The 27,068-nt window shown below is 39.4% G+C and overlaps 1 protein-coding gene across 4 annotated transcripts in view; it reads left to right on the top strand.

The window, feature by feature from the left end:
* Nucleotides 1–27,068, top strand: part of RAPGEF5 (Rap guanine nucleotide exchange factor 5) — a 150,855-nt gene that overhangs the window by 13,085 nt on the left and 110,702 nt on the right. For all 4 annotated transcript variants that reach the window (XM_085226174.1, XM_085226177.1, XM_085226176.1 and 1 more), the window contains exons 2-6: nt 16,983–17,033; nt 18,087–18,193; nt 19,164–19,285; nt 20,799–20,967; nt 26,753–26,819. In XM_085226174.1, the coding sequence (XP_085082300.1) occupies nt 16,983–17,033; nt 18,087–18,193; nt 19,164–19,285; nt 20,799–20,967; nt 26,753–26,819 (516 nt within the window). The remainder of the gene's footprint in view (nt 1–16,982; nt 17,034–18,086; nt 18,194–19,163; nt 19,286–20,798; nt 20,968–26,752; nt 26,820–27,068) is intronic.

Raw genomic sequence — 27,068 nt, 5'->3', positions numbered from 1 at the left:
AGGGATGTGAATTCTAAAGCAAAATTTTGCTTACCGGAAATGGTGTCTGAGACCCTCTGCAGCTGTCTTTGGTGACAAAACATACTAGATTCAGCATAGCAAATTCAAATCCAAGTCGCACCAGAGAGGTATTGGGTTTTGTCTTTTAAGAACAGAGAGGGAGAGTGTCCTGATGAGGTGCTCATAGCATGAGGATGATGATAACATCTGCTCTGGAGGGTTAACCATATGCTTCCCAAATAACTGTATTTCTCATCCCTGTTTTCTTCAATCTTCCTGTGTCTCCACATCAGAATTGTCTGTTTGTGTACTCAGGTATCAAGAAAGTGCTTAAACTGTTTCACTAGTTTAATAATTGAATGGTGACTAAAAAGATACATTATTGGCTTGCATCAAACTGGTGAAGCCCTTGTTGATACTGAAACAACAACTGGTTTGAAGCCATGTCTAAAAAGGTAGTGTGTGAAAGGATGGAGCAGTGAGCAAACTGATCAAGGTGAAAATAACACTGTTTTTGAGAAATGGATATCTCAAAATCTTTCAGCAAGTCTTCGGTAGGGCATCCAGGCTAGCCCAAGCTGGTTTGGTGAAGTGATTCTGGAAGACAGCTAGGATGTCACTGGCATCTTGTTTTTTGTTAGTGATTGTAGAAACTGGTGGAGTATCTTTGCTAGTCTCTGATAGATCAATAGCTGTAGTGGGGAAAGCATCAGTGTATAATTCTGCTTCCTCAATTTTAGTCTAAATTCTCTAACAAGCTAGCATTTTTTTGAGCACATTGCTTGGAGAGCAACTTGTAAATACCGCAGTTCCACAGCATCTTCCTTCTCTCCCACCACCTATTTTGCATAGGTCAGAAAATGTTTTCTGTCTTGAAATGATATTAGTTAATAACTTCTCAGTGTGGGTGGGCTGGTAACCAAGATACGGTGGGCAACTGGAAGGAGGATAACAGCATATTGAAGTGATCAGTGTTGCAAGCATTGGCTTGCAGAATATTAAAGATGAGAAAGGTTAATTCTTGTTGCTTCAACACCTGGAAGATGTGGTCAGTCTTTTAGCTCAGACTTTAATTTCCAGTGGACATTGCATCTTTTTAGGGATTTTACAGTTTTAAGATTCTGATTCCTTTCTCTACACAACTATCTGAAAGAGGATTGAAGCAAGGAAGGCATTGGTCTATTCTCTCTGATGGCAAGTGATAGGATGTGAAGAAATGGTCTTAAGTTGTGCTGGGGAGGTTTAGAGTAGGTATCAGGAAGAATTTGTTCTCAGATAATGTAGTCATGGACTGGAACAGGCTGCCCAGGGAAGTGGTGGAGTCTCCATACTTGGAAGTAATTAAGAGACACGTGGATGTGGCACTGAGGAATGCGGTTTAGTGGTGAGACTCAGCAGGTCAGGTTGATGGCTGGACTTGATGATATTAAGGTTCATTTCCAATGTAGATGATTCCATGATTTTCTGACTCAGTCCGGTGAAACAGAAGAAGGTGGCTCAGTTTGGACTTGCTGCTTCATGTGTGTATGTATAGGGGGATCCTGAAAGGAACAGTGGTGAGTATGGTAGGACATGGAAGGACCAAGTAGCACAGGGAATGACTGAACTGCTGCTTAGGCTGATGGTCAGAAGCTCTTCAGATGTGCTTTTCCTTGCACTGTCTGCCAGGACTGTCTTTCCTCAGGTGGTGGAAATGTGACCCTGTTGAAAGGCACTGATGTGTGCATTCTTTCCTCTGATAGTGCTACAGTGTCAGCAGACCGGTCTGCTGGCTCTTTGAGGTTGTACTGTTCAGAATATGTTCAGCTACTCCGGCTATGAGTAACGCAGAGACTATTCCACTTTTGTTTCGTATGTAATGGTTTAGACAATCGATAAATGTGCTTATGTCTTACTTCTCTCTTATGTATTCTAATAAGTATAATTGCTTTAAAAATAGTTGTACTGCTACCACTGGTGACTTTAGTGGAAGGATGGGATATTTCTCTGAGCTGTTATTTCAGATTCTGCATGTGCAGGCTCTGGTTACTACCTCATATCTGTTTTGAAACAGCCTTAAATTGGTGATCTGCAGCTTTCAAGGCAAGAGACTCCTGTTTAAAAACAAAAGCATATCATCAATTGAGCAGGAAGCTTGCTTAATAAAGTTCCCCAGGTACCATTAAATTTTACCATAATCTTCTGATACATATTTTCTGGATTGCCCCCATATCTGACTGGTATCTGGTATGTTCCATGGTGAGACATGTAACTCCCAAACAGTTTTTCCGCAAAACCAATTTTCTTTGCAACTCCTGGTATAGCGAGATTGTATTGAAATTATAGGGAATTCAACCTCTGTGTCAAGACACATCTAATGCAGTACATATGCTCAAATTCATGACATACAATTCACCTCAAGTTCCTGCACCAATATCATATCCTGGACTTTTTTTCCCCACTACATACATATTATTTGATGCTAATTTAGACTGTAGTACTTTTTTTTTTTTTGTATGCATTGGAATATGGGAATAAGATTGACTAGGACAAACACGTCATATGGTGGAACTTCTGTTGGGATGCAGAACTAGATAATAGTTGCAAATGCAGTTAAAGGTTAATTAATTCAGATCATTTAATCAGATTTAAAAATAGAATAATCTTTTAATTCACTGACTTTCAGACTGTTTTTTTCCTCATTAAGAAACAGTCTTTCTTTGTAAAGGAAAAACAAAGGTGCCTTTATATATGTTTAAAGGATTCCTAATATATATAAGAAATGAACCAAAGAGAGAGAAACTCTGCTGGTAACAGGTCTTGTTTTGCCAGAGTTGTTGTAGGAGCTTGGGAATCATCAGGTTTAATAACCTAATGTGGAAAGAGAGACTCTTGTGGGACCAGTTCAAGGAAGATCTAATTTATTTATTTATTTTAGAGTTAGGCTGTGTGAAATAATTTATATGTACTGTCTCCTGAATGGGTTTAGTGCAATGCAGTTGAATACTTCCTTTTCCTTTGAGTGGGACTTCATTACAGAAAGTATTAATTTTTATAAGCTACTCTTTTGAGTTCTGACTTTTTTAGCTTGGTTGAACGCCTGTTCTGTAAGTCTAATATGAGGTGCAGGATCACCTGCAAAGGCCTTGTCTGATCTGGCCCATGTTGTGTAGAAGTAAACAGTGAATGCAGTGAGCACTTAAAATGCTTCATTGAAGAACCCTTGTAAGGTACGTAAGCCTCACATTTTCAAAAGTCTCTTGTTGGAGTGAATCTTGCTTCAATAGTGAACACTGAAAGGGAAAATCTTCATGGTGTTGACTCCCTGTTACCAGCTGGAAAATGTGAGATGATAAAGAAACCTCTAGCCCTCACACAGCGTGGGCTGACTTCCACAGCAGGACTTTTATTTTGAGACTTAGTTGGGCTTACAGAGAATAAATTCAGAATAGCGAAATAAAAAGTAGGTCGCTCTGAAACTAATGCCTCCTATTTATTTCCGTGGAAACTACAATAGATACAAAGAGCACGGTAACACCGTTTGATAGAGCAAATTCTCAGCTACAGAACATTACTTTTTTCAAAGGTCGTCATTATTAGCTATGCATTTTCACCATTGATGACCAAGACATCCTCCACACTGCTCTTGTTTCAAAACAAAAAAAACCTGCACCAGTGGAGGTGACCCACTATTCCACAGCTGCTAAAATGGCACTGTTGCAAGGAAAAGGTTGCCCACACAGTCCATCTTCCATTGTCCTAAACAGATGGAAATCAGAGCTATTTTTCCATGCATAAAAATTTACAAGGGTCATCTGTGTCTTGCATCTATGCAGTTTTATGATTCTGCAACATCTCAGTATATTGAAAGCTAAATTTACTTAAGCTACTTTTAGAGTATGTTCATGTATGTTAGACTCCTATTTGAGTTCTAGTCCTATATCTAATGGTTACTGCACTCTTCTTCTCATGTTACTCTAGATGCTGAATATTCAGGATTAAATGGTAGGTGAACTGGCTTTATTTTTCAAGTCTCACAGTATCTTAGTGGTAAAGGTCTCCTTTTGGAGATGGAATGCACTTGAGTTTTCATTCATTGAGTTGTTCCTGCTTCAACATCCAGACCAAAGGTTTGCAAGAACAAGAAAATGTTATCAAGGTTAGATTCTGCAGGGTGTTTGAAAGTGTTCTGCGAAGTTGCAATGGAGTTGCACCTGCTGAGGGCAGGTGGAGAATTCTTGGAGCTACTTTGCCTAGAAGTTGTGTGGGTGACTCAAGGGAACAATTCTTGATTTATTTTTTTTTCTTGAGAATTGAGTGCTTCTTAAGCTTCTTGCACAGTGAAGCCTTGACTGCCTTGTGGGACTAAAATAGTTAAACTTCAGTAGTTCTTCTACAAACAAGTAAATTACAGCTGTTCTTCTGGAAGTGGTTAAGAACTCCCACTATTCAGTCCATAGCTGGTTGGCACAGGCTTGTGCCAAGAGCTACTGTCAGTGAAATTCATATTGTTCCCACGAGGTCATGTGGTGGAGTGCTGCCAATACAAACAACATTACTGTAGATTCTCAAACTGTTAAGACTGACTGTGAGCTTATTTCATTGTAGCTTGTTCATACAGCTTGGAGGCTGCTCCCACTCCTTGAAAATCCAAGAAGTAAGAAAAGCAGAGTAGTTTAATTCAAGCCATGAGCACAGCCAGTCTTGACAACCATTCCTTGAGATGTCCAAGGCCAGGTTGGATGGGGCCCTGGGCAACCTGAGCTAGTTGCCTGATCTAGTAGCTGGGAACCCTGCCTGTGTCTTGGAAGTTGGAACTAAATGATCACTGAGATCCCTTCCAACTCAAGCCATTCTATGATCAGGTCTCAAAGTGCTTGACAGAACAGAGCAAGTCATTTACCTTCCTGTGTAGAAGATTGGTACCAAACCAGAGAGAGATGCAGGAGTGAAGCGGAGATGCCCCCGGAGCACCGAGTCCTCTAGGTTGGATACTGCAAAATCAGATTGTCAGTTCTTAGGAACTTAAACATTTTGTTCAGATATCTCATCAAAAGTGAAGTACGCGTTGTGTACCTGAAAGGAATAATTGCACACTTTTCAAAAAATAGGGTTTGGGAAATTGCTGTGTGATCGATGTATGCAGGCAGTGGTAAAAATGGAACTCCCTGAAATAGTAAATAACATTAAAACATACCTTTTTACACTTGTAAAATAATTCATGGAACATCAACGTGCAGCTCGTGCAGAAAAAATAAGTCTCAAATATAGTCATTTTTCAAATAAGATAAACTGACGCAATTTACTGAAAGATATTTTCATAAATCATAATGAAAGCACTGAATTTTAACTGTCTTTTTGTACGTGATGAATTAAATGAGCTGCTGTTATTGAAATCTATAAAACTTTCTTTATTTGTAAATTGCTTTTGAATAAATTAAGATTTTAATGGGTTTTCTTATTCAATGATATGTACTTTGTATTGACATTTTAAGCTATTTAGTCTGTCAGGCTTGTTCACAGTTACTTGCAGAGTATTTGCTGGTATTTGAAGACTTATTCCTCTGTCTGTGGACAGGTTTTCTCTGAAATAGTGGCAGCGGTTTTAGATATTTTTGCGTTTCAGCTGCTTGTCACATCTCATGCAGCAGAGGTGAGTCTCCTTGCAGCAGGGTCATCAGGGCAATTCGTGGGAATGCTCATAGGTCTGTACAGAGGAAAACCAGCTTGCTTGCTGGAGGGCCTCACATAGCAGAGGATAGGTAGAACTTCCTGTGCAATGAGTGGCTGTTAGTAATGCATGAGATGAATCACCTGGTTATTTGATTATCTGCTCTAAAAGTTTCATTATATTTAATCTCTAATAAATGTGGGTTACTGAAGGCCAAGATCTGGCACCAGTAATGCCTGCAGTAACATTGATGTGTGTTTTTTTTTTTTTTTTTTTTTTTTTTTTTTCCCCTCAGGGACATGATTTAGCAGACAGTTGTTAGGGTAGTACGGTTAGGTTGTGGGTGGACTTGATGATCTTTAAGGTCTTTTCCAACCTGAGCAATTCAATGATTATGATTTTATAGTCACCTCAGCATACTCAGTGGCTGAGATCTGGCACTTTATGTGATATGTTCTAGTTGCGAGTGGTGTTCCCCATGGGTCGGTATTGGAGTCTGTCCCGTTCAATATTTTTATTGGTGACCTGGATGACGGGATTGAATGTACCCTCAGTAAATTTGCAGATGACACTAAGGTGGGAGAGAAGGTTAATCTACCTGTGGGTAGGAAGGCCTTACAAGAGGGATCTGGACAGGCTGGATCCCTGTGCTGAGTCTAGTAGGATGAAGTTCAACAGGATGAAGTTCCATTTAGGTGTTGTACTAAGGGACATGGTTTAGTGGGGAAATATTGGTGGTAGGTAGACAGTTGGACTGAATGATCTTGGAGATCTTTTCCAACCTTGCTGATTCTATGATTTCTTGCTGGGAGAAACTTTGATGAAAGGCTGGTACGATCTTCAGAGCCTTTTATTAAACACTGGCTGTGTCTACAGAAGCATCTGCAATTGCTCTGCAGCTCTATGAACTTTCTCCCATGTTTGATGAAGCTGATTCAAGGAGGAAAATTAAGCTGACCAGCTGAATCAAGGAGTGATGGGATAGGAGATTATATAATTATTTGAGTTGGAAGAAAAGGCATTCTTGTCCAGCCCCTGCCCTGAGTAGAAACTTGAAAGCTAAAGTGGTGGTGTAGGATCTTATCCAGTCAAGTAATGAAAGCTCCAGGGAGGAGCTTGAGAGCTGCTGGTCTCCCTGTAGGTTCCAGTTCTGCACAACCAGCTTCTGCCAGCCTCAGAGCCAGCGTCTTCCCAGTTTGCTCCAAGAACTAGTAGAAATCATAATAGGTTTACTTGATTTGATGATCGAGGGAGCTATGCGTAGCGTCACAATGACTGTATGGAATGTTTTCCCTCTCTGAACCTGAAATTCAATTCCATGGAGAAAGGGGCATGGAGATTAGTAAGGTTTTTTTCTCTCTCTTCCCTCTTTCCATAACATTTAAATAATGAACCTGAAAATTTATTTGCAGGAGCCCCTGTGCTATGATGCAGCTGTTGATATGTTACAATAGTCTGACTACTACCAGTGTGATGATAGTAATGATCTAGCATGATAACTTTGACTTTAGCCCTTTCACCTCGGTTTTGGTTTCTTTCTTTTAAAAAACAAACAAACAAAAAAAAACACCCCCAAAAAAACCTCTACCTCTGATTTTCTGAGGCTTTTGCATCAGAGAATTGTACTCTCCATTCACTGGGAATTGTGATGACCAATTGCTCATGCAATCTTCTTTAACACCTTTAAAGTGGTATTAATTAAATATGAAGATTTTAGAAAAATAGGTATTGGGGAAATAGATCTATTTGACAATGGGATCCTGCTTGAGGAGGAGGACATCTGATAGGGGGTGATGAGGGTTTTCCTCACTAAAAGGGGTACGTGTGTCTTTGTCAACAGGTTGGCCAGCCTGGTAAGGAGGGCTTTAAAATAGTTGAGGTAAGGGGAGGGCTATACAGACGGGGTAAGTAGCAAAACATGGCTTGAGTTGCAATGCCCCCAGAGGGTGAGAGCAGCTGGAATGTGCACACAGAACATGATCATAATAAGTTATACATTTTGGTGAGAACTTTGTCCTTCTCCCCTTCCCCTGCTAATGCTTAATTTGAGAATGTAATAAATTCAACACTTTTCCTTTATGACTTGCGTATAATTGAGTAGTGTACAAGGTAAGAAAGAACAAATCAGATACTGAGATGCTGTCTGTGGTAGTTTGATTGAAAATAAGATCTGTACAGAGATAGCGTATCTCTACAAGAGTGGAAGCCATACTATATTTTTGGGGAACAATCTTTATGTGGTATTTTTCTTCCATGATGTCACTTTACCATACTAATGATGACATCCTTCACCTTGTTTTTCCTATATTTCTTTACTAAGTTGATGTGCCATCCTGCTGTCTTTCTTTCTTTTTTTTTTTTTTTTTTAATTTGAAAATGTCAGGAGAAAGTATTTGGCTGGCAGCCCAAGAGATGTGCCAGCAGAGAGATTTTGAAAAGCTCTGCATATGCAGACAATCCACATTTTCCCACTCCTCATCTCTCTTCACTGTTTTGTTGGCATCTTCATTTAGATTTATGTGAAAAGAAGTTGTAACCTGTCACTCAGAACATTGTTTATTGTGCGTGTTCTCTTGGAAGTTCCAATAATCTATTATCAAATTATAGCATATTATGCAGCAATTAATATTTCTAAAGATGTATTTTAATTATCATGAGGAAAATACCCACCTGCTCTTTTGTGGTATCCTCCGAATTGAAACCAAACCAAATGCTGATGGTCAGAAACATGGTGGTAGATTAAAAACAACATCTACTAAAGTGCTAAGGTTTAAAGAAAAATAAATACAGCAATATTGCTAATTTTTTACTGTACGGTGCCTGTTCTGTACTGAAAGAAGGGAATATGCTGCTTGGTTGTGATATGTTGGCAGCAAGGAGGAGTGAAATGCATTGGGAAGCTTTTTGCTAACTTCAGGAAAGGTGTGACTGAAACTGCAAACTAGTTAGCTTAATGGAGGAACGCAAATAGTCTAAAAATGCTCTGCATATTTTCACATTGTATAAAATATGATAAAAACAGATTATTTCTGCTTTTCATATTTAAAAGCCATTCTAATTGTAAGTATTCTATTAGCATATGAGTTTAGAATATTCATAATGTTGTTATAAGAAAGAACAGCACACAAGTTTAAGCTCTTTTTCTATGTTGTAATCTATGCTTAGTTTACAGTTGGTCAGTGCAATTAAATGAGGTGGGATTTCTGTTTTTCTTAAGCTGACGCACTCACGTGAATTTGTGGGTGGGAGGTCACATTCCCTATTACTGGTACTCCAGCACCTGTGAATTTTGTCTTGTTTTTTGTTGGTATAGTTAACTTCCTTTTTGCATTAACAAAGCAAAGACACTAAGGATTTATTAGACAGTTCCTTGAACAGTTTAATGTGGTGTAAACAAGTGCATCCTCTGAGCTCAGCTGTCCCTTCCTGGCTCCCTCCTCATCCCACTGCTTCAGCCTGTGCCCCTCTCACCCATCTTGCTAACATCAGCAGTGGGGAATAATCTAGGTTAAAGTCAATCATTTCTCATTAAACCAGTTTTAAGCTATTAGTGTTTTGGTTTGGTTGAGCATGTGGTTTCATTAACACAGTGGCCTAAGGCAGAGGAGTGGCAGGGGTGAGAAGGAGCAGCTGGAGATGTAGGAGAGGCATGACCTGCTTGTCAGCAACCTTCTTCAGTTGCACTTTAGTCTGGCTGTGGAAATGCATCATTAGCAGAAGAGTGGTCGTCTCCTTATTTTAGGGATTATAAAGCTTGTCCAACCCAGCTGCTCCCTTCCAGCAGTTCACTGCTCCTCCATTTCTCTAGAACCGATCTGGTTTCAGAGTCAGCATCCTGCAGTGCATTGGAGACACTCATTGGAGACATACAGAGAGGCCTACGACTGGGCAAGAGGGAAGAGATCGGCTGACCCATCCTTCTGTACTATCTTCTTCTATAGCTCTTTTCCCTTCCTTCCCTATTCTTAAATTGTTTGAGATAGAGAGAAAGACATTGCAGACAAAACTGCCTTTAATGCACTGAATTACTCTCCTTGCTAGAATATGGAGGCTTTAAAAGTTTTAAAGGGTCTTATGCAATATTAACTAAAAAAGTTTTGTCTGAAGCATAAAGACGTTCAGCTATGTTTAGCTTGGTGTATCCTGGAAAGTATAAAGATGCTTCTAAACACGTTGCCTTAATGAGTGTTGTCTCAGATATAAGTGTAAACCTGAAGAGCGTTCCTTGCGTTTAGAAACGTCAGCCATTTTCTCAGTTGTCTTTCTGTTTTGGGGGAGGCAAGAATGAACTGTGATTAGTAGGCATCCCTTTTATGAAATAACTCATTAAGCTTCATTGCAAGTTCTTTTTATACAGAAAAGGTGAGAGCAAACTCCTCAGTTTTCTTTCCTAATGGCCTGTTGGGGTGTCTCCAAAGAGCTCTTTGGTCTCACCTGGGAATCCTAAATTCCAAGCTCTGCTGAATGCAGATTCCTCATGTTATAGCTTTCTGACCTTCTTCTGCTACACCCCAGTATATGAGATTTAAGATCAAAGTGATTTCTTTTATAAAAAGTTTTATATTGAATCTAACATAAATATTAATGTGGGTAGCTGTGCTGTTGGTTGTTCTTCGTTACCCATATGGATTTTGACAGTGGGTTTTCAGAAGAACAGTGGGGGAAGGTTGCTTGCTATGAATATTATTTGGCAGAAAGTCAGATGTATTCTACATTTCATATGAACACTATCTGCTGAAAGTCAGCTAGCTGCAGAACCAACTCTGCTTGCTGTGCCTTAGCAACCATGAGCAAAAATCTGCTGTCACATGGAAACAGATTGGGATTCGTGACAATACTCCCTAAATGCAGCTACTGCCAAACAGCAGTAGCAACTCATCTGTTAAAAACAGCACTTCTGTAGGATTATTATGCAGAAATAAGATATAAGTGTCCAACATCAAATGCAAAAATTTGAAGGTGGCCAATCACAGAATGGCCAGGGTTGGAAGGGACCTCAAGAATAATGAATCTCCAACCTCCCTGCCGCATGCAGGGCCACCAACCTCCCCAATTATTAGTAGACCAGGCTGCCCAGGGCCCCATCCAATCTGGCCTTGAACACCTCTAGAGATGGGGCATCCACAACCTCTCTGGGCAGCCTGTTCCAGCACCTCACCACTCTCTCTGTAAAGAACTTCCCCCTGACAACCAACCTAAATCTTCCCTCCCTCAACTTAAAACTATTTCCCCTTGTCCTGCCAGCCAATAACCCAAATGGTGCACTGATTTTCTTTCCCTTCCTCCGTTTCTTGCCTGGAATGACCTAAAACTTGGAATAAATGAGTATTTACTTGTGCAGAGATTGTTGCCTTCTTACCTTGCATGCTGGGCAGGATGTTTCGGGAGGGTGCAGTCCTGCTTTGTGCCAGAATTCATTTTTTGGATCAGGACTGGAAATGGAAACTCGCTAATTGTTTTAGCTGTTTGCTTGTAGCAAGTCAAGTAAATTTTTATCTAAGACAAAAGCTCACTGACTTTCATCAGTTGTAATGTTTTCAGTCATTTCTGTTGTTATTAGGGCATTATCATTTTCAGGGTTCATAATGAGAGAAAGAAATCTGTCTAGGAAAAAAAATTACTTTTTCATTTGTGTGGAGTGGGAGAGAAGCCTGAGGGAAATTAAGTAAATACCCCTGGTGGATTTTTTTTTTTTTTTTAATTTTTTTCTGAGCAACTGTGTTGTTAGATTTGAATGATTAGTGGAGGGAGAAAAGCACAAACATCTTACTGCATTTGAATGTGAATTTGGATTCAGCTTTGCTTCTGATCCTTTAATGTATGTTTTCTTTTGTGACTGGAAGGTGAGAACTCTCCAGCATGCATACCTGTGAAAGTGTATCTTAGGCTTGGAGCTTAAATGCTTTTTGGGAATCCATCAGAATGCATGATTTCCCTTGTGGTCACATTAGGCAATTTAGGATTCAGGTGCTGAGCAGTTGCAGAAATCCCCCAGTCAGGGAATTGTGATGGTCTCATTACTAGGTAGCCTGTGCTGCACCACGTGCATTTCAAAATGTGATGATTTTCTTGCAGGCTATTTATATTTGGGGAAATAAGCTCTGATAGAGCACAGCTCTGAAACATTTATTTAATTTTAAGCATACCAAGTAATCCAATTTGGAATGCGTGAAGTACTATACAAAATTCTTTAGGGATACAGTGTTAGTGCCCTGGAACTGTAAGCACTTATTTTCTTATTTATACATAAAAATGTACTGAGAATTACTTATCAGTGTTAAAATGATAATGGCTGTGTTTGCAAATTGTGCCATGATCAAATAGACAAATATATGTGTTGTAACAGGTGAAGTTTGGTTGTGCGTTGGAAGCTCTTAACATAGAATTATGTACCATTTTGGTAACACAGCCAGTTAAGAAACTAATTATTTGAAAAACTTGGAGTGGAAGCTTAAGCACTTTGCTGGAGGGGGAGATCTCTGATTCTGCCTGCTCTTATTTCTTTGAGATTTAAAACAAATCCCCTTATTCCTTCCTTTAAATATTTTACAATCTTAGTTTAAAAACAAACAAGCAATTCTTCCCTATTTTTGTCAAAGCTTTCTTTTCTTGCTAGCTGCACAGAGATACTTGAAGCTCTTAGAAGGAAAACAAAACACTTGAATATTGTATCTAATGTTATTATTTCCCTGTTATTTTTAAGGCCTCTTCTGTGGTGTTACAATGTGACTTCTAGTGCAGACAGGTTGCTGGCTGCTGCCACGGTACTAAATCCCCATGGGGGGAAAGCACTTAAATTGGAGCTCCAAGCACTGTTGCTTTGTCTTTCTGAGCATGATGAAGATTAAATTGCTAGCAGATGTATGGAGCATCACTGATGCTTCTGCAACTGCACTGCTGGCAGTGGCAGAAATATCAGCAGTTGTTGGAACAGCTTGGTCAGGGAGAGCACAAGCAACCTGGAGACAACGTTATCTGAAGCAGGGATGAAGCCAGTCCAAGATCTGAAGACTAGGAAAAAATATAAATGCATCTTCAGAAAGCATGTCTGAGAACACCCTCTATAGTGTACTTATCCCTTGGTTAGAATGTTATCCACTTTCTAGTAAATACAGATTGAATTGCTTTAGTAAAGCCAATTCCATGCTCTGCTAAGTGAAAAACTAACTCAGATCTCGCTTCTTCTTTCATATGAAGACCAAATTGCCCTCGTTAGTATACCTTGCGTGTGGGTGAATTTGTTTTTGAACCTTTCAGAAATCAGATTGTGCTCTCATATTAAAATATATCATGAGTAGCTTTGCGTCCTAATCTTTACATAATGGGAGAGATTCCCAAGATCTTTAAAAATAATTGTCCTTTTGATGCAGTACTTATTTAAACCCAAATAAATATCTTGCTTGGAAGTATCAGTCATTAAATTAGCTACTGCTTTTAAAAGGCTAGCTTGGAGTGTTTGAAATGATCATGTGAATTGGAAAGAAGGGTGTTCTATTTGTTTTTCTTAAATTAATCTCTGGTCACTTTACTTGAATCCATTTGTTCTGTTAACACCACTGCTCTACTCCCTGTGTTTCTAGATGTTTTAAATATTGCTGTAAAATCCTTTATAGTTCTTCCCATTTTTGGACTGTGTTATCTGTGGTGTACGCAGATTTGAATTCTAGCAGTGCTGTTCCAAAACCTCTTCCTGGGCCCTGTCCCTGCCGTCTTCTCATGTCTCATGCAGACATGTCTTTATGCTGGCATATCCCCCACTCGTGTATCATAGGAGAGCCCTCCCAGTGCCCTGGGGGAGCTCCTTTCCCATCCTGAGGCTGAATGGGAATGCCCACTCCCTGCCCACCTCTTGGCCTAGCACTGCCCCTCAACAGACTGGCACAGAGGCATGGGAGAAGCAATGCCTGGAACGTGGCCCGTGGCGTGGGCTGCAGCGGCTGTTCCAAAGTGGTTTTCAGTACAGATGAGTTGTTTACTTGATGACATGAATTTGCTTTAAAAGCATGTAATGGCTCATTCCAGGAGTTATTTACAAATATATTTTGAATTTATGTTTGTAGTAGAAGTGAGTGATCACTGGGGAGGAACAGCTTGTATTTACCAAATGCCTTTAGAAAGGAGTGGCACATCCCCCTCAGCATCAATAAGAAAGATCCTTTTTTCCTGTTCTATTCCAGAATACCACTAATAATTTTTTGGGGGGACTTGTGGCTCTCATATGCAATTTCCATTTTCTTGTATTTGCAGAAATGTTCTGTAGATAGATACCCACCTGGCGTGTATAAGCATATTCTCTTAGGCTGTGATTAATACTTGCTCTGAGCTTATCTGAGTTCCAGCTACCACCAAAAGAAGCTGTTATGCTGTCCTGCCCTCCCATCCTTCAGTGCTGTGAATCCTTCTCTCTGCCGGGCACCTGAGTTCTGTGTGATTTGAAGGATAAACTAGAAACATTTTATGCATTACTTGTTTTCAGCCTGAGTGGCTTTTTACACATTCCTTGGAAGTAATTCGTAGCTTCAGCTATCATCTAACAGCTGAGTATGTGCCAAAGTGGGCACTGTGAGTTCAATTTTCCTTATGTCTCTGGTCCTCTGTAGTCTGGAGAAAAAGAGATACTGCCATTAAACCTACTTCTTTTTTGCTTTGTGTGTGTACAGTTATGTGTGGGCCTTAGTTAAGTGCAGCTCAATGGAATGTTTCACTGTAAGTTGTAAGAGTTTTGCAGCCTCATGCTTTTTCACTTCACAGCATGCAATTAGTGTCCCCTGAGGTGTGCTGCCTTAGCAAGACCTTGGTGGCTAAGGCAGCAAACCCTGGAAGGTGGGGAAATTTGTGTCTAATTCTTGCTCTCTATCTGTTTTGAGATGCAAGTGTACCAACTTCACCTGAAATTAGCCTTGAGAGGTCTGCAGCAGGCCCCTGTGGGGCATCACTGGGCGAGCATGTGTCTCTGTGTTGGTGCCTGTACAGATTTGTCTTTGAACTGGTCAGGCTTCTGGTGCCAGGCTGAGGACATTGTACTTCTCTTTTCTGTCCTCTTCTTCATCTCTACTGACTCTCCTGTCAAACCTTACACTCGCTTTGGAGCTCGCTCAACCCTTTGGGATCCAGCTTAACACTGCGACTTTATTTCCGGTCTCTGTATTTCTGAGTTTGTTGGTCCTTCCTCATAAGTGAGCTGGGCTGGAGTTGAACAGGGTGGACGAGTGGCACAGATAGCAAGAGGCCAGCAGTGAAAGCCTGGTGGAGGACTTTACTCACTTCACCTCACGAAACTAGAACTTGCCCCTACAGCTCCTTTGTTCCCATTTCAACCCAGTACTTCTAGTCTTATGTTCTTGTCCTTCCCTTTTGCTTTTGCATTTGTCCTTAACTCTCCCAGTGCCACTATTTCCCTCACAGAATGAGCCAGTTTGAGGAGCCAAGCTACCTCCAAATTCATCCTGCCAAAAGAGGAATGCTGGTCTCCCTGGAATTAGGCGAGTCCTACACTTAGTCCTCTCTCCCACCAACATCACTGGAATTGGCTTTTTGATGATACTGGCATTAACGCCAGCCTGGGGACTGAGTGGGAAGGGGCACAGCAGTGTCTAAACTTGGGCTGTGCTGCAGAAGGTAAGGGAGGTTTGTTGAATGAAACACTTGGACACAAGTCAATTGAAGTGTTGGTATGTAGGGCTGTTGCAGCATGGAGGTGTTAATGACATGCCTGCTAGAAAGGCTAAGTGGGACTGGAGGCAATGTTGTGGTCTTACAACATATTTGTTGTGTATGGGTGAGGGAAATGAAGCTTTTATGTTGTAGTATTTCTGTATGGAGCTGCTGTTATGCATGGAACTACACTAACATTTGTGATGGGCAAAGAATTGAAAACAGTCAGATACTCCTGTCATTCCTTGTTGCTTCCCTTCCCTTTATAAGAATACATTTCCAGAAATACGAGGTGAGAAAGCAGGTGATAGTACTGAAATATGGATTCCATAGTTCTTACAGTGTGAGAAGGATGATTTTCTTGTGATTACAGCATCCCACGTGTGAATTGGATCCTTCTCAAAGTAAAGAATTGATTACCTGGCCTGCAGTTGGACTAATACAAGCAAGCGCTGCACAGTCCTCTTATTGTTCTGCCAGTGCACCTGCACAATTTCTTTTGTTCCAGCTCCAGGCTTCTTCTAGGCAGTGTTTGCTCATGTGTTGTATAGCTTGTAGTGAGATAGAAATTGCCAGTGAACAGCAGAGCAGGCAATATCTTGTCTTTTAACACTGGCAAGATGTGGAAGTAGTGTGGCAACTATGGATGAGATAATCTGACTCTAGTATAGATGCTTATCCCTATTTGCCTCCTAGAAATCTACTTTTAATTTTGTAACTTTCAATCCACAATCCTTATTGAACAGCAATAAGGTTTTGGCAATTGCATTTCCTTAAAGAGTTACTTTTCTATTTCCTTTCCGTATTTTCAAATATGAAGCCTTTCTAATTTCACTGTGTGAGTTGTTATTCTCACATTATATGTATCACATTATATAGAGAACAGAAATTCTATCTTTTCTCTGTGCTGTTTCATTATTTTGCGTAATGGCATCTCTCCTGTAATCTCTCCTTTGCAAGGTCATAGTCTTTTTTTTTTTTTTTTTTTCGTCTCATCTTATAACATATCCAACTCCTTCATTATTCCTACTGATATCATTGTTAGAATCTCCTCTTACTTTGGAGCATCTGTTTCTGAGATGCTGTTACCAGTGCAGCATGTGGCACAGCAGAGATAATGCTGGTGTGTATTACAGCAGTGCTACTTCCCTCTTAGTCACCATTTGATTCCTCATTTATCCTTATATAAGGTAGTGTTTTCATGTAATTAAGAGTTTAATTTAAGAAGAGTAATATTCCTTGAAGTTCTGTGACCCTGAGGTGTTGTTACTGAATTGATAAAGTTTCTTTGAAGAGATGTTAGGGCAAACATAATTACACTTTCCCCCTTCTGGTACATACTGCTTTCATGATGGTCTTTTCACCTAGAGATTTTTAGGTTTGTCTTGTAACACTTCCTTGTCATTTCTGGACATTTTTAACCCAAATGGTAGGATCTCTTCTACAGAATTTTTTATTGCTCATTTTCTTTCACAGATCCAGAATAAATGTAGCTAAAAATACAGAAGTGACTTTACCTACCCATTTCCCTAATATCAAATGTCTTAGTTTGAAACTTCAGTTAGACTATTCAAATGATTTGATAAATTCTTATTTAGATTTCAACAGCTAAAATACCTATATTAAAAAAAAAAAAAAAAAAAAAATTGAACTAAAGTTCTACCAAACTGTCTTACAGACACTGTCCAGAAGAATTTCAAATCCATACCTGGAAACTCCTTCAAACAAGGTACTTGTCAAGCTTCGTTGTGATTCCACTTCATAAAACAATGTATTAGGAATATCTTGGCTTTGTTTCAACCCCTTCACCATAGCTTTGAAGACACTTGTGGATGTAGCCTGCCATTAAACCAAGTTAATGTATTATAATCTGGATGTTTTAGAAATTGTTTATTTCTATTACTGAATTTTCCAGCAAAGTTGTGAGGTCTAGTGTGCACTTGCTTCCTAGCTATTTAAGCTGCTCCCGTGACTTAACTTAGTTCTGCAGTATTTCAGAGTGAGAACTCTATTTTTACATCTCACAATACTTTAATGCCAAAGGATTGTTTTATGTTCTTTGAAAGATCCAAGAACGCATGAACCGAAAGAAGTGAAACTGTGATATTGATTTTCTTTCAACTTAGTTATTTGTATTACTCCTATGGTTTGTTGGGACTAGGAAGAAATGTGACCGTGTATGCCTAAGTTAAATTTATCAGTAAGGAGTAGTATGTAGAACCTAAGTAAAACATGCTTTTATGGAAGACGGAATTAGGTCCTATTTTGATAGACCCTTCTACAGCCTTAAGGTGTAAAGTAAAAATTGGGCATGGCAAACCCAAACTTGCGTCCATTTTTGTATCAAGGTACAGAGGAACTGACCTGTAGCTGTCACACTGTACCTTGAAAGTTTCTATACAAAAAGAAAAAGAAAAAAAAAAAAACAACAATGCATGAAATGACATTTTAATTTGTATTAAATTATTTAATACAAATACATCTGGAATAACTGTAATTGTGTTTGTGATTTTTCAAAGGTTAATAGTCTTTCTGACTTTCTAGAATAACACTTGTTTTAATCTGAACATATCTCCAACTCATGGGGGCATCTGCAGCTAGTAATAAGACTGGGTATGGTAGAAGTTGGGGTCATTTCCTATGAGGCTTTGATGGTTTGCTTGTTGTTTATAGAGGGAGAAGGCATTGCTCAGAAGGAGGGAGCAGACAGTGGCAAAAACGATTTGCTACAATCGGAATAAATCCCTATTTGTCACACTTTTCAATTTCTCTTTTCATTCAGATTTATGGAGAAAGTTCCTCCTGTGCTGGGAGAGCTCTCAGGAATATTTTTACGCTACAAGCTTCTGATCTGATTAAAGACAGGGTGTACCTTACAGGAATTTGCAGGTAACCCGAGGTCATTCATTTTAACAAACTGGATTGCGTTTTACTTTCATTTGCCAATGTCCTGAGTTGATAAGAAACTAAATTCTGAGTGTAAGATCTTGTGTGATTTGTCAAGAAGTTACAAATATAATACATATATTTAATTGTTAAAAAAATGTATTTTAACATGTTTTCTCATGTTACTTTTTCAGTTGTCAGAAAGCAGCAGAGGCCTGACTTGTCCATTAATTTAATTTCTTATAGATTCATATACAGTCCTGTTTGTTACTTGCTGAAAAGAATGCTAGATTCAACCCTGATCTGTTGTTATAAAAGAGGTTAATTGGATTCCTAGGATTTATGTACACAGTGATTTTTGCATCTAATTTATGGAATATTTCTGTAATGAAGTGATTTTCAGTTTGTGTTACACTACAGAATAATTGCTTCCTCCTATTTTCAATTATACTAAAATGTATTGCTATTATAACACCATTCGTATATATATTTAAGAAAAAGCCATAAATTTTTTCAAAATGAATTAAAAAGAGAATTTTACCAATAATATGGAAGATAAAGGTTGTATTGCTTATGACTATGCTCTGAAATATAATAAGATCCAGCTTTTAGCCTCAGGACTTTATGTAGCTCTTACACATTTCCAGATGACTATCTGTATGTAGCACAAATTGATAAAAAATATTCTATATTGTGAAGGTTGCCACATGATTTAGGTATGATTTAGGTATGTAAGGGAACTTCCTAATCTAACACTAGTTTCCTCATTGTAACTGGGGGCATTCTGCTGAGACTTGCCAGAATAATTCCTTTCCTAGAGGTGAATAGGGTTGCAAAAAAACAGTAATTGAGACAAAGGGCTTGTTCTGCTGAGCAAGAGGATTACGTCTATAAAACTAAAGAAACCGATGTATTATAGATCAGCATTTTAACATTACCTCTTTTACTACATTAATGCTTTGTCTGTTTTCAGGAGAAGCTGTGTTGGATCAGAACTGGTAGACTGGCTGTTGGAGCACTGCCCTTTTGTTAAGTGCAGATCTACTGCAGTTGGAGTGTGGCAGCTGCTTCTGGATATGGGCATTATATTATCAGGTCAGTGTGATGGTATTTGTAAGTAAGGAATACTATTGATTTTTTTTTTTTTTTTCCTGCATAGAGTAATAATCACATTTTTTATGGGAGCGGAAAAAGGGGGGAAAAAAAGCAGATAGGTCAATTTTTAATTACTACACTTGTTTATTTTACTACCTCTTTGGTAGGCCTGCCACCGTGACCTTTTATTTCATAAATACCAAAGATGAATCTCTCTTTTCAGGCAAGTTCCTTACTTATCCTTTTGTAAATATAATTGCCTATTGCCAAGTTGCAATCAGTGTGCGTGTCTCTTCTGGTTTATTTGTGTATTTTTTCCTCCTCATCCTTTTTGGTTTTTCATAAGATAGCAGCTGTTTAGTCTCTGCAGATCACCAGTTCACCAGATGACTTTTCTGGCAGTTAGTGATTTCCCCTTTCACTCTGTATTCCAATCTATGAAAAACAACAGGTTGTGAGAAGATTCAGCTCCTGGAGAAAATTGTGGTTCCAGGTTCTACCCACTTGCCTCTCCTTCCCCTCCAAATTTAGGGGTCTGGTCCAGATCATGTGGTTTGTGACAATAGCACTGGTAAGCAGCCTCTGGAAACTTGACAGACTCCGCTTCTGGTGACACCACTTGGGTAGCGTGGTGCATTCTCAACACTGGGATTTGTGCTAGACACTTCTCTTTCCTCCTTGCAAGATGAGGATGAGGTTGTTGAAGACTTCTCCATATGTAAGCTGACACTCAGTGTATGCTTAAAGGCTTTATCCTACTCCAGTTATGCTGACAGTATGTCTGATAATGCAGCCTTGGCAGGAGTTGAGTAACACCCTCAGTAGGAACTCCCTCTTTTGGCTGTGGAACCTGTCATTTGAGCCTAGTTTAATTGCAGATATGCCAGAGAAGATGACAGCTGTTTGTATTGCTACATTATCCTACTCAAGACTATTCTACAGAACCAATACCCTTGAGTTCTAGCAGGGACTGGGATAATGATAGGCTAAGCATTAAGTTATTACCATTAAAAGCTGTGAGTTTATGAACGTGCTGTGAAGATGTTCATCACGAAATCATTTCAACTGTTTTTTTTAAACTTAGAATTTTTTATTGTTGCTTCTTAGCCTGGTGCATTCTTTTCATCTGCTTTATTAACTTTGTTCACCAGTGCCTAGCCATTAGCAAGAGCATATTAGAAGCTAATGGAAATTGAGGCTTAAAAATTTGACAAATGAAAAGTTTTTATCTTCTAGCCATATCTCCTGATTCCAAACTGATTCCAAAATTGATTAATCAGCAATCTTAAAGTTTCAATATCAGGAGCCTGAAGATCTACATGCTGAGATTTTGGAATTGTTTTGTTTGGATACTAAATTAATGCTAGAAGACAGGATTGCTTCTGTGCTGCTTGTGATCCTTTTGGACCTGTGTGGTGTTGCAACTCAGGATTAAAGCCACATGCAATATAGTATAAGTTGGGAACACAGAACCTTTATGTGGTAAAAGTTTAATGTTATTTTTTTCTAACAGTGGACCGAGAACTCTATTTTCGAGACACTTATACTTTCTACCAGTTCTCAGCGGATGAATGTACCTACCTTTTCTGTGAATTTGAGAAAGAAGGAGGTTGGAAGAATGCTGTAAAGCTTCTACTTCAACTGCTTCCATTGTCTCCTCCCAGGATCGACATGTGCAATCTGTAAGTAGACATCTACATCTGTTTTAAACTTAAGACTGTTTTGTAAACAGCTGACTTGTCAATGACACTTTTTGCCACCAAGCCACTGTGTAAATGAGCTGGCTTTCTACTACTCAGGGTTGGGAAGCTCTGTAGAAATGGGCTTCTCTGTGATCTGCACTGTGATTAGCATCTGAGAAAATCAGTGGTGCTGGATAAATGGCAGTACTCCTCTTGGTGTTGTTTAGATACTGTGGTTCTTATATATTACCTTGCTGACTGTTGCTTGCTATACTACCTACACAAGCTGCTTTATTTTTTGGGGGTGTCTCCTCCTGCATTTGGAAGTTTGACACCAATTTGGCAGCAAACATGCTGTGAAGCGGATTGACTAGCAGCTCAGATGCCTTTGTCCTGGGTCAGGCTCAGCTAGCAGGTGGATAGAGTGGATGAGTAGTAATGTGGTAGCTTCAGTCATCTGTTTTTAGTTTGCTATTGCATGTTTGTCAGAGCTCTGTTGTCTCACGTTTTTATCTCTTATATATTTCATTTAAGAGTTTCCCTTCCTGTTTCTCCTCCTCTGCCTGTCTCGTGGATGTGTATGTGATTTACATGGCAAGGATTTGGGAGTGGAAGAGACGTGGGGTGGCCTCTGAGCAGAGCCCAGAAATTCCCATGTCAGCTCAAATCCAGTTCCAGTTGCTCCAAAAAAGGGACCTGCTGCTAGCTAGGGCTGAGCCATGAGCAATGCCAGTTGCACATATTTAAGAAAGAGAGAATGCTGCACCGTAGCTGTAGGAATGTAGTGAGAAATGTGGGAGAAACAGCCCTGCAGCCAGCAGATTCAGTACAGAAGGAGGCCAGGAGGTGCTTCAGGCACAGAGCAGAAGTTCCCTGCAGCCCAAGGAGAGACCTCCTCTATCCATGTTGCAATAGTGGGTATGGCTGAAGGAGCTGCAGCCCATGAGTACCCCCCTGCAGGAGCGGCAGAAATGAAATGTTATTGACTGAGTGCAGCCTCCATTCCCCATTCTCCTGTGCTGCCAGGGTGAGGAAGTAGAAGGGAGTGGATGAAGGGAAGGTGGTTTTGGTTTGTGTTTAGTTCTCAGTGCTCTAGCCTATTGTTAATAGGCAATAATTTTTATTAATCTCCTTGTGTTGAGTCTGTTTTGCTTTTGATGGTAACTGATGAGTGATATCCCGGTCCATATCTCAATCCTCAAGACTTTTTCCACATTATTTTCACTCTCTCTTCCTTTGAGGAGGGGTAGTGGGAGTTCAGCAACCCTTGAATTCACCATGGGATGTTAACATACCTTCTGTACTAAAATAGCTGCTAAACATTGACTATTTAAAGCAGCTAGAAAGAACCATACTTGTTTGTGTCCCTGTGAGAGGCCAAAATACAGAAAAAGGCGTCAGTGAGAGGTCTGGAGGCTCATGACCCCTCATGCCTTGGCAGAGCTGCAGGAGCTGGCCAGAGTAGATGAGTTGGGTTAAATTCTTTCATTGTCCCTAGTGTGATGAAGCCTCAAACATAATACTTAAGCTGTGGAAAATTCTTACTTTGGCAGTAGAATGATTTTCTTTTCTCTTTAATGCCAGAAACAAAACTTTTTTTTGTTTGGTAACAAAATGTTTCTTCTCTATGTAGTAGATACTAAAAATGCACTCGATCAAATAAATATCAAACAGAAATAATTTAAAAGAGCATAAAGTGCAAAGCGTCTGGAAATATCTCAAGCCCAGTTTCTTGAATTCAGGCATTCTGTCTGTGTCTTAAATGCGGTGAGCTGATTGCTAAAGAACTCAGTAACTTCTGTATATGGCTCAAGACAGAATCTTGATCACTGCTCCTGTTGCTGACTGCCCTCATGACCAGAAACTGACAGTTCTAGAGTAAGGCTTCCTCTGAAAATGAATTTATTTGGTCAGCTTGAGTGAGCTCTGACAAGGGACAAAGCCCATAAATTGGCTAAAGCAGGGGTTGAGTGTGATCTTCTAAGCAGATGACTCATGTGGAACAGAACCTTTGAATAGTTTTGGAAACAGAAATCCTTGTCATCCAGACTACTTGAGTAGTAAACAATTTGGCTGTTCCTTAAATAAGGGCTATTTCATCTTGATTTCAGTGGGGATTATGGGTTTCCTCATTATCACTGCAAATGAGGCCACTTGTCATGGTTCATGACTACTTGTAGAAAGGCTTTGACTCAAAAAGGCAAACCAGATAGTTCATACTGACATGTTACATCAAGGATACTGGCTAAAAGAATGGGTTAGAGACTTTTCAGGTTCAAGTTAAAAATGTGCCAGGCATGCTGACCTTGACCAGAGTTCCTCTATTTTAATGCCAGCTTTGCTCTTTCATCATTTCAGCGTAACAGGCATTTCTTGTGGAGGATGCTCCCTGTCACATAAATTGAACAATTATTCTTTAATGTATCTTTCCAGCTCCTTCCAGCTCACATTATTCAAATTTTAGTCAAAGCTGGATTCCTTTTGGGAATGTTGTCACTGAAGAGTTATTTTCTGGAGATTTTACCTGTCAGATTGAAGAGGTGCTTTTTTTTAAAGTACATATTGAAGGAACTGAATGTTAAGCAGTGTTACAGTCTCTAGGGAAGGTGATACTAAAAGGGGAAGGTGGGTTTTCCAGTTTCAAAATTCTCCATGTCTGATGCACATAATAAACTGCTAGAACACAATCTGAAAAGGAATACATGTGATGAGGTCTGTATTAAAGTCATCCCACCAAGTTAAATAAACTGATGTGTTTCTTTTAATGAAGAAAGGCAATTCTAAAAACCTTTTCTTGCAGTGAGTGTTTATCTTACCAAATACACACACAGTTGTTTTTGATACCTTTAGCACTGTCTTTTTCTACCTTAATTTTTTGTATTAATTTTTCTGTATTGTTGGCTTCCCCTGTGTTTATAGGGAGAGGGCCATTATTACTGTGTTAATTGCATTCCTCACTTTTGATGAAATGAGCAGTGACCTCCTGCTTGTTCACCAGGGTACAATGCTGAGCTTCTTGCATGGTGCCCAGGTGCTCAACGAGCTCTATCTCTGCAAAGCTGATGGGCAGCAAAGGTACTGTGCTTGCCTGGGTTGTCAGGTGCACTGGTGGATCCCAGGAGTACCATGGATCTGCTCACCCAGGAGCATGCTGTTGCATGTATTCTCAGTATTGAGCCACTGTTGATGTTGCCAGATGAGGTGAGACTGATGTTGAAGCCTCTTGGGGTCATTAAACACACAATGTTAATCATGGCCAAGTTCAGCTTGAATAGAAAATAAGTGAATGTTGGCTTAACCTGGGAACAAAAGATTTGTATTCAGAGCTCTGCCATGGATTTCCTTGCAGTCACTTGAGCAGTCACTTAGGCTCTCATTCAGCGCCTCCTGAATTCTTTCCCAGTGACTATAGTGGCATTGTATCAGACACTTAATCTTTATGTGCTTCTACTTCCTTCTTTGCAAATGGAGATGTTTATAACGACACCTAATTCCCGGTGCCAGAATGCATTGGATGCCTTGGACTATTGGAACGAACAGTACTTTTGTAGTTATTTGAAGGAAAAATTAGAAATGGGATTTTTCCCCTTTGTATTGTTTTATTTATTTTATTTTCATAAATTTTACACTACATTCTGTATCTTCTGTTCAAAAATAATATACATTTTATTAACTTTGGAAAAGCACCCCCTTTTATGGGTAGATTGGTTTTAATACAGATATCCAGGATGGGATATCCATTTAGTGAGTGCCTTTGGGGTTCCTGGAAAGCTTTTGCTGAATGGAGACAACTCTTAGGTATTCCTGGTCTTTTATTTGTGTTGTAGGTGGATTGTACACCCAGCATACAGCATTGTGACTCTACATTGGGTATTTGAGGTACTGTCCAGGCATGGGATCATGAGCACAGCTGTATCACTTCCTCAGTCAGCAGCTTGGGAAGCAATTCATTTGCTTCCATGTGGTGAATGGTAGTGATTGTGCAAATCTGACCTGCCTGTTTGCAGATCTGGGGCAAGCATTCCTGTGTTTTGCTCTGTTCAAGTATGCCAAGACTGGGCAGTGCAGTCATGAGACTTGTTTACTGGGCTTTTTGGTCTCTGTTCAGTACCAGCCCTACTATATTTTCATTAACTTGGATATCAAAGTACAATCTTCCTCTCAAATCCTGGGAAGTTGGCTACAGTTTTCAGTGCATTAATGTTTTCATAAGAACTTGAAGCTCATATGTGGATGAATATGGGGAACATTTTAAAATAGAAGATGAAGAGATTAAAAAAAACCCAAGATGGAAATAGTGTGTTATGCGCTTTTCTAATGAACTGTATCCGTGGCTGTGTATAGAGCTGCTGTCTTTTGCCTCCCATTTAGAAAAACCTCATCCCGTCCTGGTTCTGGGAGGATCAGAAAAGATCAGATGTGCGGTGAAATGTAGGCATAGACAGTGGTCAGCCATTCTCATCTCGTTCCAAATTAGGAAGAGAGAAACTGAATAGATCAGAAAATGCAAACTTTTATTTATTTATTTTGGGCTCTTTATAACACTTAAAACATTAAATCACATTTTATCTTTGAATGGGAAAGGTAGTTGTGATTATGATGGTGCTTTCTAATCCAGATTACCTTTTTGATTTGAATATGCTTGCCAGAGGATGAATGCATGTGTCATCGAATGCTTTCTGACCTTAATTTTTTAATTGGGAAAGAAATTTTCGGACATGGGTTGTAAAAACCACAAATACTCCAGCTGTGTATTCCTGACATCTTGTCAGTAATCTCTCTAAATACATCAAGGCTTATGAGCAATTAAATAATTGAGCCAAAGACAGAAGGAACTGCTAATACCAGTGATTTATGTTTAGTACAGCAGCTGCAGTTATGCATATCTGCTCAACTCACTGGCATGCCATGCTTCTTGAAAACTGTCAAAAGTAAAAGATGTCCTTTTCTTCTTCCCACAGTTATTATCCTATCGTACTTGTATCCTTGGTTGACAATATTCTGATTGTCTGTAAGCCTTATGAAGGGCTCACGGCTAGTTTACTGGTGAGAATTAGACTGTTTTAAAGACAAAATACTTCTATCCCACAGCACTGTCAGTGTGGCTTCTTCCACATGGGCAAATTCTGTGACAGCTTCTAAAAGAGTTCATCATGCACTGCCCCATTTTTGTAAAGACACATCAAGTCTTTTCTGTTTTGTGAATTACTGTCATTGCAATCTAACGGTGTTCTCAGCTGTTACTTTAGTTTGCTAATTTATGGCTTCTTATCTTTATTCTTTTCAATTTTACTTTTTCATAAATATCAAACTGCGCCTGTCCCATAGTAATCTTGCTGCCACCTGCTTTTATCTGTGCAAGTTTGCGTACCATTAAAGGTGCTTCTCCACACTTGAGGAAAGCTGGTTGGTGGGCAGGTGGAAGACTTTGCTGTGCTGATGGCGTATGTTTTTAGCACAGCAAAATATGTATTCACATAATCAACTTTGAATTAAGAATGTCCCATGTTCTTCAGTTTTTCATCATGTTTTTGTAGCTGAAGAATTCTCTCATTGATTTATGCCAATCCAATCACAAAAGTTCTTGACAGCAAGGTACAAAGGCGGTGCTCTGTAGTTACTGACACAATTAATTATTGTCACATTGCAGTCATCTTTTTGATGTAGAATCTCAAAAGCCCTTTTACATTAGTGCCTCTGGCCACATAGCTCTGTGCTTTTCAGAAATCAAAAGATGTTGAAACAGAATGAAAGAAATAATATAATCTTATTTTTGTTTTTTAAGGCCTGATCAAAAAATAGAAGATACAGCAGAAACCAATGCTGAAATTCTTGCTCGTCTCACTTCTGCGGTAAGGTCACTGCATCAAAGTTTGTACTGATAGTGTTTGAAATACTGTCATGTTTTGGATCTTTTCAAATTAAAGAAGCAAGTTTTAGTGAGGAGGCGTTTGTAATGCAAACTCCTTTTTTTTTTTTTTTTTTTCTTTCCCTAAAAGGAGGAAGCTCTATTAGAGTCTTAGTGTGTAATTACACAGCTATTAAAATCAGTCCAAGGAAGGACTGCAGTTTTGCTCTCTTATAATCCATGTTATTCATGT

Source organism: Meleagris gallopavo, chromosome 6, assembly GCF_905368555.1.
Source record: "Meleagris gallopavo chromosome 6, MGAL_WU_HG_1.1, whole genome shotgun sequence".
In the NCBI taxonomy this organism is placed as follows: Eukaryota; Metazoa; Chordata; class Aves; order Galliformes; family Phasianidae; genus Meleagris; species Meleagris gallopavo.
The sequence above is the reverse complement of the archived record's forward strand: the minus strand, read 5'-3'. Positions and strand labels throughout refer to the sequence as shown.